This window comes from Mytilus californianus, unplaced genomic scaffold (assembly GCF_021869535.1).
Source record: "Mytilus californianus isolate M0D057914Y unplaced genomic scaffold, xbMytCali1.0.p SCAF_9, whole genome shotgun sequence".
Classification (NCBI taxonomy): domain Eukaryota; kingdom Metazoa; phylum Mollusca; class Bivalvia; order Mytilida; family Mytilidae; genus Mytilus; species Mytilus californianus.
Window position 1 is genome coordinate 26,085,647 of NW_026262745.1, and position 10,417 is coordinate 26,096,063.

The following is a 10,417-nucleotide window of genomic DNA, read 5'->3' on the forward strand; positions in this document are numbered from 1 at the left end:
TAAACCTATTGTCTAATTATGCTTATCTAAACTTATTGTCTCACTGTGGGGCATAGACGTTCATAACCTGTTAGACATTTAAATTTTATATTTTATTGGCAATTGTACGCAAAACCTGTTAACAACACAATTCCATGTCCCGTCGGTGAAAAAAGACACAAACCAAATATAAACGACATAACTTTTGTAAAAATGTGGAGAAAAACAAATTAAGTTCAGTGGACATAAATGCGCACAAATCAAAACTACATAAAGTTTAATTCCATAAACAAGAAGTATATCATTTACTCAACTAACTGGCCTCATCTAAAACTTACTCACTGGAAATTTACATTTAGAAGTCATTGCCTTAGCCATTATCATATTATAAATAATATTAACGAATATAGAAAATCTCAAGATAAAAACTAAAATTATGCTCAACATCAGTTGATCGGACAGATAAATCGAAAACATGATGTTCCAATTCGTATTTCGTACTATTTAAAAATTCATAACTTCACTTGAGTTATAAAATCTACTCAATTTTACTTACTACCAATTAGAAGAAAAAGAATAGAAGTAGTTTACCAATAGCAAGTTAAAGACTTTGCCATAAGGTATACTGATCGCTAGAAAAACTAGCCAAACCATACGACGGACTACATACGACAGACTTCATACAAGACCGACATTTAGACGATTGTAAATGAATTCAAAAGGTTGCAAAAAGTCAAATAATCATCAAGATATAGTGCAGTTACAAAAACACACATAATGTATTAGTTTATAAATATTAAAAAAAAAACATTTTACAGTTTATTTCAACATCACTGACGGATCTTAATGTCTCAATGAATCAATCAACTTTCTTAAATAATTTGTTGTCTCTTATTTAACAGTTTCACTTTGGGTTCAAATTATAAATGTTTAGCACATTTCTATCCCGGCACGGACTTGATAAAATTTTGAAACAGGCTGAAGAATAAATAATATAAGGTACACTTCGGAACAATTCGTATGAATATCTGACAAAAATTTCCAACTTTTGCACTTTATTTTTTCAGAACAAATCAATAAACAATAGAAAAAATGTTAAGGGACACAACATCATAATAAAATATGCGTATATGCGTAAACTCTTACTGTATTTCTTACCTTCTTTAGCATTAAATATCATAAAAAAACTAAATTGTAAAATTCATATGAAAGACTTCAGTCGTTATCCACATCAATACAAGTTAAGTTTTTTTTTTCGCATGGAAATTAATTGTCAACTATTTGGACTAATACACAATGACAAAATAAATCGTGAAGACAAACAGTCTAAAAGCATCAACAGTCGGTGTTGACAATAAACTCATCATAGATACCAGGATTAAAATTGTGTATGCCAGACTCGCGTTTCGTCTACAAAAAGTCTTCAATGACGTTCGAATTAAAACGGAAAAAAGGCCAAATATAATACGAAATTGAAGCGCAAAGAGAACCCAAAATTCCAAAATACAGCTAAGGTAATCCTGGGATAGAAAATCCTTAGTATTTTGAAAATTTCAAAGTTTTGTAAACAGTTAATTTAGAATTATGACCATATCAATGATGATTCATGTCAACATAGAAGTGCTCAGCTAATTTATACCAATATTACTAGCCAATGTATACCATAATAATTATATTACTTAGAATTGTTCGATGAAATAAATCCACACACACGCAAATTGTTCGATAATACAAATTCACACACACATGTTATAACCTTTATCATTGGGAAAATGCATGCCCCTCGACCGACCAACTATGTCGGGGGTCGTTTTCCAATTAATTGTTTATGTCACCAGTTTTGTATGAGGTTTACTTAATTTTCCTATTTTAGAATGGTTGCAAAGGACACCAATATCATGCTACATGCTTTCTTAGACTAGTTGGCTATCGATTTTTTTGCAAAAAATTGATCATATAGAGGGACCAAATTTATGACGTTTATTTAATAGTTTCGTCTTTTGACGTTTTCGTCTCTATACTCCAATTGCTCTTTGAGTTGGGAAAGTTCCCTGCCCTTGTTAAGATTTGGGAAAAATGAAGAAATGAAAATAAGCAATACATGCTTTTTTTCCATCTGATTTAAATGCATCTTCTTCAAGAAAGAACAGAAAGAGAGAAGCATGACTATTGTTTAAATGCACTATTTCATTTTTTTTTTTCAATTATTCGAAACACTTAAGTTGTTATACTGAACGGCATAGATTGCATTAGCCGTATTTTGCACAACTTTTATGAAATATTTGGTTCTCAATGCTCTTCGACTCATTTGATGTGGTCTCTTCCCTGTTTTGATTCGCACCACTGATAAGTCTTGCGTAGACGAAACGCGCGTCTGACGTACAAATTATAAGACTGGAATCTTTGATGAGTTTGCTTTCAACACGTGTCGAATGCAACGATTTGATCGTCCAATCTCTCGTCTGACAAGTTAATTGGTTGATGACACAACACATAGTACAATCAATTAATTGTAGCTTTGAACAATAATAAACATTAATAAACAATTGGAAATCTTTTGCAAAATAATTTTTAATGTTTAATTATTCCTTATTTGTAATTATTATATATTATGTTTCAGTTCCATTAATCATTATTTGTTATGGAGTACATCTATATTTTTGTACCTTAGTTTTCCCTCACTTTTTGACATTGTTGAAATAGAAGCATTTAGTAAATAATCTTGTGTTACAAGTATAACTATCAATAGCAAACACATCCTTCGCTTCTACTAGGCATACGCATTTATTTTGAAATAGTTAGATAATATCTTAAAGTCTGAAATCATATATTACAAACCACTATCAAACAAATGAAAACAGTTTTGAAGGCCGTACTTTGACCTATAATTGTTTACTTTTACACATCGTGACTTGGATGGAGAGTTGTCTCATTGGCACTCATACCACATCTTCTTATTTCTATTGACATGACAATTATGGGAAGCAAAAATGATAATCTGTTTGTTTTAAAGTTCACTATATTAAGTAAGCAAAATATTCTCAAAATATTTTAACTGATATATGAAGATAGTATAGCGACGTCAGTTGAAACTCGTTCGAGGTACAAACATACAGAGTGAGTAAAATAATAGGAATATCATGAGCTCCAAACAGAATGATACCAAGTGCATCGACAGGGTAAGCATTTCCGGCTTTGTGTACAATACCCGTCATACAATTCCAAAGTCACATCTAGAAGAGTGTCAGCTTAAATCTTGCAGTTTATATCTCACCAAATGCAAGATAATAAGTTAGAGACAACAGTAGTTTACTGATGTTCAAATCTTATAAATCCATTAAGAAGATACAAATCAAGGTAAGAAACCAAAACCCATGATTTCCAAAATGAGCGAAACATTAAGGTATAATTATTCCTGCACCAGATGCGCATTTCCAGGAATCCGAGCTATGTATAAGGGAGATACATTTTTGTTTTTAAAATAATTTCCAAAATTTTAAAACAGCTAATTTCAATAAAACAAAATAAAATTAAATTAAAAATGAATATGCTTTAGTGAGTCCTTGTATTATGGGGAGATTTTATCCATCATTATTTATAGTTTTCTTTTACGAAAAAAGCTTTAAAGTAAGACTTATACCTTTGTAAGCTGACACACATTTGATATTTTGGGAACAGAATGATTTTGAAAATAAATGACCTAACATTGTAACTGACCAATTCTTACCTTAGGAACCTTGATAATAAATATCAATACAATGTTTGATTCAGTTGTGCATGACCCACAAAATGTTAGAAATAATTGTTCATGAAAAATGAATATATATATATATATATCCAGATCAGCAAAATGTTTGAAATAATTGTGCATGAAAAATCAAATGAATCATCCAGACCCACAAAATGTTTGAAATAATTGCGCATAAAATTGATTTCAAATATCAAGACTAGCAAAATGGTGAACATAATTGTGAATGAAAAATGAAAACGAAAATCTAGATCCACAAATTGTTGGAAATAATTGCGCATGAAAAATGAAAATAAATATACAGACCCCCTAAATGTAAGAAACAGTTGTGAACGAAAAACGAAAACCAATATTCATGAAGCCTGAATTTGCTCATACATTGCTAATAAATAATCGTTCTTCGTTATGATACAAAAAAAACTCAGTCCCCTTTTGAATATCAAATGGCCGTCTCCTAATTTAAGGAGGTAGACAAAAAAGTTACAAAAATTTGATTTAAATATTTCTTTTTGATATAGCTAATATTTTTCGTCCTAAAAATTTCTTTACTGCAGTGTTTGATACAAATATAAGAATACATATTTTATCTTAAAAAAAGTAACAAATATTTCTACTTAAATCTAAACGATATGCAAAGTAGATGGTTCTAAATCAATTATTACGTATGAGTATCAAGAATGGCTCGGTTTTCTTACAGTATGAAAAGGGACAGAAGATACCTGAGGGACTATCCCAAAAGAAATATCTTGTTTATTAATGTGTGATATATATTGCAATTTCAGTATCATTTCTACAAAGTAAAATTTTGCTCATATCATCTCCCAATTAAGATAGAAAAATATTTTCTTCCAATATCAATATATTATGTCGGTCAAATACAAAACAACAGCCTTTTTCTTGTTCTCCATGAACATAGAAATTTTATTTTTTAGGATTATAGGAAAATATACTACATTAAATATAGATATAACTAATTGCATCTTTTCATCCTATGTTTATCATAAGAAATGAATCATTTACTGGGGTGAATAATATGTTTGTTTTAACTCTATAAACATCAAAATAATGAAGGTTGGTAGATAAAATACGCGGAAAATATTCTTACCACATAACTAGGGAATATCATGAGATGAAGAAATTTGTTTAAGATTTATAATAAACTTTCAAGGGTGGGTATGTAAAATTTATGAATACATCGAAAGCAGGATTATCTTGAACAAACATGCACTTTTAGTTTTCTTTCAACTGTTGAAATCATTACTCATGACTATTCATTTACGTAACCTTTTAGATGAGCTTATCTAAAATTCATACAAAAATTTAATTTCTAATTACAACGGCATTTTCTTATACATATAGGAAATCCATCTCTGAAGTCAAATTTTTTTCTAATCATTTTAATCTTCAATTATGAACTCTTATATATTTGAAATAATCATACTTTGATTCGAATTATTTTACGGAATATTGTAAAATTACATTCCCACGTGTCTTATTATTTTAGAGTATTATGAAGTAAAAGATTCAACTTTTAGGAATTTAAGTAGTAATGTTTTAAGATAGAAACACATAATTTGACAATTATCTTTTATCAAAATGAATTACAAAAAAAAAACAACAAAAAACAAAAACATAACCAAAACAAACACTAAGCAACACAAGACAAGAAATAAAACCCAATAAAAATAAACAAGGAAAAAGAGAAGTTAGAAAAGGAAATATTTCATGAATTATCAAACGAATTTACAACTTTAAGATATATTTCAATTACTATTACAAAACATAAACGAATAAAATGAACGACATACTATTATTGAAAAAAAAATCAAGCATTGAAATATTTGAAATGAAATAAAAGAAGCCACCTTTACAGTGTTGAATAAGACTCGAATGATATGAAAATAATATAATTCAGCAACCTTTTGTAAATTCATCCAACGTAGAAAAACTAAATCAAAATTTTTTTTTAACATTCACCTTTAAAAAACACAGTAAAACATCTATTAATAAGTATATATATATATAAAATAACAGCAAATATTATTTTGACTTGAATACTATAAGATTTCAATTATTCAACATTAAATAAACAATATTATTTGCTTACGACACCAGCACTTGGTCGGATTTGTAGGTTTACATAAACCCATAATGTTAATCCTTCTTCTTAAAAATGATACTTTTTATAACTTTGTACTTCAAACACCACCAACGCAATCCATGGAATAAAGCTTTGCAAAAGATATCTACATGCATAGAATGCAGAAGTAAAGACGGCTTTAAAACTTTGTCAAAACTTTCAACCCACACTGTAACTAACTTAAATATCTGTCGAACATAACCAGTCACAAGCAAGTTATACTAGTATTTGATCAATTACTGAGAGATAATCTAGCACCATTAATTCAATTTTTAACTTGTAATAACTATAGGTAATTGCATTCTAACAAGTAGTCCAGTTATTTATCAATTTTAATTTCCAGAATGCTGAAAGCAATGAACAACTCTTAGATACAGAAATAAACGATACCATCAAAGTCCATTTATCGTCTAATAAATTACTATTCGGTATAATTAAAAACAATATAAATGTGCACGAGTCAAGAAAAATAAATTCATTTTCATTTGACAACAAATTTATAATGCCTAAATAACAAGTCATTTGAAATTAATTTGTACAATTAATAATTGTACGCGGACAATAGACTCATCTTCCAGAAACGCAAAAGTTACTCCAGTAATTAGATTTGATTACGTTAATGTCGAGTCAATGGAATAAATCACCAACATAAAAAAAATGATGGACGTAGAATATAAAAAAGCATCTGTAGTTGATAGATCAAAAACACTCAAATTTAATATAAAAAGGCTTTCCCTACCTGGCCACTGTGCCTTCCACTGATGAGCATGAGACTTCGTCGTCTTCATCCAAGGAAACTGTAAATTATCCTGATTATTACTTCCTGTCTGGCTCACACCTGTTGGAGCCGTAGTGGAAACATTTTGAGAATGCGCCGGTGGCGGCTTAGACACTTGTAATGACGAACTGTTTAGTTGATGTGCATTTTGCATATGAGCCGGTGTTGTGTTTGCCACTTGTGAATGTCTCTGTGGCATGTTTTGCATTCCAACTAATGGTAATTGATGTGTTATGCCATTTTGAGATTCATTATGAAAAGCTTCATCAACTACAGTCATTGTCTGTCCGCCATAAGGTCCCTGAAGGTTATGTCTCTGGTAGGCACAAGTAGAGGACTGATTTACAGGATACGTTCCAGGCGGTCCATAATTGTCTGTAGTGAACATTGGTTGTGTATAATAAGTACTATGACCATCCATCATTTATCAGTTATGGATCTGAAATGACAAATGACATTATAGATGTGAAACCATTTCTCGCTGTTTACTTATTCATTACATTCTAGAAAGAGAAGTCAATTTTTGTTTAAGCTTTCAGTCACATGATCAAATTGGGGGCCATCTTTACAGTAGCTGTCAAAAAGTGGCGGACCTTACAAACTGTCAACAGAAAATTAATCTAAGCCATTTATAATGTAACGATTTTCAGTCACAAGTCAGGTCATATCAGAGAATATTGAATCCCATTTAAACATCTTGCCAATAAATGACCTAACGAAAGAGTAATTAATAACAACCGATTAACAACCGACCCTGATGACTTTTAGCTGTCTGACATTCGGCCCTCTCCACTTTTGTAATGACACTTGAAGAAATCTCTTATTATATAATGTTATATATTTTACCTGTGATTTTCTCATATTACGTAGTACATCTGAACTCGACTCGGCCTTTGGTTGATGGTATGGACACTTTCCTTCATAGACAGTCCTGATAGAGGAATCCAAAGTGAAAATCTCTATTCTCTGATTCATTCATTGGGGTATTACAAGTAAAATTAAAGGGATATTTTGCGTGAAGTGTATTTTAAACGCACGAATGGCAATGTTCACCTGTATATGGGATATCAGGAAAAATTCCATCTTCACCCTGTTAGTAATGCTACCTTGTTTGACCTCTGGTGATTGTCAGTTTTAACACACATTCATCCTAACCAAACCCGCTGATGACATGTTGAGATAAAAAGTGATTTTTCAGATTTCAAACACTCGTCATTTTCTTTATTTTTTTCATACTATTTATTACACTGATAAAACACAGCAGGTTGGTGATTTCACAAATTAAATCTTTTTTGGCTTCGGTACTATAACTTTTTCAAAATATATTCTGTGTAAAGAAAAATTTAAGACGTAAAATGTATGAGTGTTTTGTTATTTCTTATTTCGAAAGAGAAAATGGCAGTGTTAAAACTTAAAACTAAACGAAACAACAAAGGTAAACGACATTGGGACACAAAGAGAGAAACAAAAAGAAATTAATCAGGAGCCTAATTCTTCTTTTAGAGTATTTAAAAAAATATTCTGTGCTTTAAACACTGCATCTTTTCTAAAGTAGATGTCGTGAGAAACTACAAGCTTGTTGCGCAGGCATCCCAAAATTTAACAGGTAGTGCCCTTCAAATTTTTACTTTATTTTGCCTTTCAACCATTTTTAGTCAAGCATTCCTAATGAGTCTTTTGTAGACAAAACACACGTCTGGCGTACAAAATTATAAGCCTGGTATCTTTGATGAGTTTTTTTATACCGATTTTTAATACACAGTAGTTACTACATTTTTTTCTAATCTGTGATATTTTAGACTTGGCCAATTGAAAAAAAAACAACAAATGCTACCGAACAAAGCAACTAAACATGTACCTTGCTATGCATATGCTCACAGTGAGATTAGCCCCCCAAACGTATAGATACCATAACATTCTTTTAATCATTATAATTATGAGCCTAAAATGTTGCATTTCGATGCGATTTAAAAATTTAAACAATTTTATTTGATTATGTTTAAATAATAGAAGTAAATACTATGTATTCTGTTATCTGAGTTCTATCCTGGTGATAACAGAATTTAGCCCTACCGTCCGGTAACCGATACTACCGCCTGCCACAACTTTCTTTTGTCTACCAAAGCCTGTATGAATACGGAAAATGATAACACCTGATTCAAGTTAAACTAAAAATGTCATTTCATTTATTCTGCATTTATCCTAGTTTTATCTCTGAATTTTTAGTTTGTTTTGTTTATCTACCTAAATGTACACAAGCTTACTCATGTAATAGTATAGTTATTGAAAAAGAATGTCGAAAATTAAACCATGTATTAACGTTAGAATAAATCATTGATCTATAAATCATATTTGCAAGTTTAAATTGAAAGTTTGGCAAAACAGACACATTACAAGTCTAGAAATATCTTTTATTTTTTTCATTCCTGTATAATAAAATCTTGTCGGTAGTAAATGGAAATTAAAAAAAGGGAATATTAACAAGAATCACATCCAATGTCATTTCCTTTTATTAAACAAAAGTATCAGAGAAAAATAAGATGATACGAAAGGGCAGTGAAAAAAAAAACACACAATAAAGAAAAACGAAAAAAAACGTAAACACATCTAATAGTAAACAAAAGACAAATTAAAAAAAATAAAAATAAAACATAACACTATATGTACATTACACAGAAGATTTAAATTAAGAAAAACAAAACCCGACTGTGACTTGGATGGAGAGTTGTCTCATTGACACTCATAACACATCTTCTTATTTATATTGAAACTGGGTCTTACTCGAAGTGTAAGTGTGATTTCATTCACCAGCAGTATACGATATCGTAGTTCTTACTCGTTACGGTTAAAATCCCGTTTTGAAGTCTCGTTGACAAAAAAATTGAACATTTGAGTGCGACAAATAGGATACCTGTGGTCATCAGAAACAGATACTCCGTAGCAGAATTATACGAGGGTCTGGATGGGGGGTCCTTTATTTCTGTATTCTTTAATTTTTTAGGCCATTTTTCTCTATTTTTTATACTTTTTGCCCATTATTCTCTATTCTTTATATTTTAGCACCTTATTTTTCTCTATTCTTTATTTTTTTGGTCCATTTTTCTCTATTCTTTATTTTTTTGGTCCATTTTTCTCTATTCTTCATATTTTTTGCCCATTATTCTCTATTCTGTAAACCCCCATACACACCCTCTCATAAGGTTGCATTTCTTTCAAGCTAAGTTGGCCTTAAGACGGATTCTATTATTCTGTTTTGATACTGTCAAAAGCTTAAAATGTTTTGCATTCCAAACGTGTGAACTGGAGCTTTCCCTGTGAAGATTATTCCAGGAACATTTGTCATGCACACTAAAACCAGTGTTATACGTGTTTAACTTGTACCGGTTCTGTATTGCTTCATATGCACTATCATTCCTTGAAGGTATCATCTGCCCAGGAGACTGTGTTTCGGTACTGGCCATATTTTAATAGTACATTACATTTATTGTAAGTTTCAGTAAACCAGATTGTAATATACCCACAGGTTTGGTCAATTGATTTTTTGAGTAATAGTATAAACATTAAGGGCACTTCTTCCTCGGGCAAAACTTAATGTTTAAATGCTCTCAAAACATTACAATGTTGCAAAATTTTAGTCGCGAGCGTAGCTTATGTAAGTTATTCCAGACATGTCGTGCGAACGGATGTGTATATACCATATGTCTTTTCTTAGCTGAGAAACGTCAGTTATCAGTTGGCAGGCCTCACGATCCCAAGACGAAATGACAATAGA

The 10,417-nt window shown here is 30.7% G+C and overlaps 1 protein-coding gene across 1 annotated transcript in view; it reads right to left on the bottom strand.

The window, feature by feature from the left end:
* Positions 1-7,628, bottom strand: part of LOC127715291 (pancreas/duodenum homeobox protein 1-like) — a 34,931-nt gene extending 27,303 nt beyond the window's left edge. Inside the window, exons 1-2 of the mRNA XM_052221338.1 lie at positions 7,492-7,628; positions 6,607-7,084 (exon numbers count right to left, since the gene is read on the bottom strand). Of these exons, the coding sequence (XP_052077298.1) occupies positions 6,607-7,069 (463 nt within the window). The 5' untranslated portion in view covers positions 7,070-7,084; positions 7,492-7,628. The remainder of the gene's footprint in view (positions 1-6,606; positions 7,085-7,491) is intronic.
* Between the last annotated feature and the right edge of the window lie 2,789 nt (positions 7,629-10,417).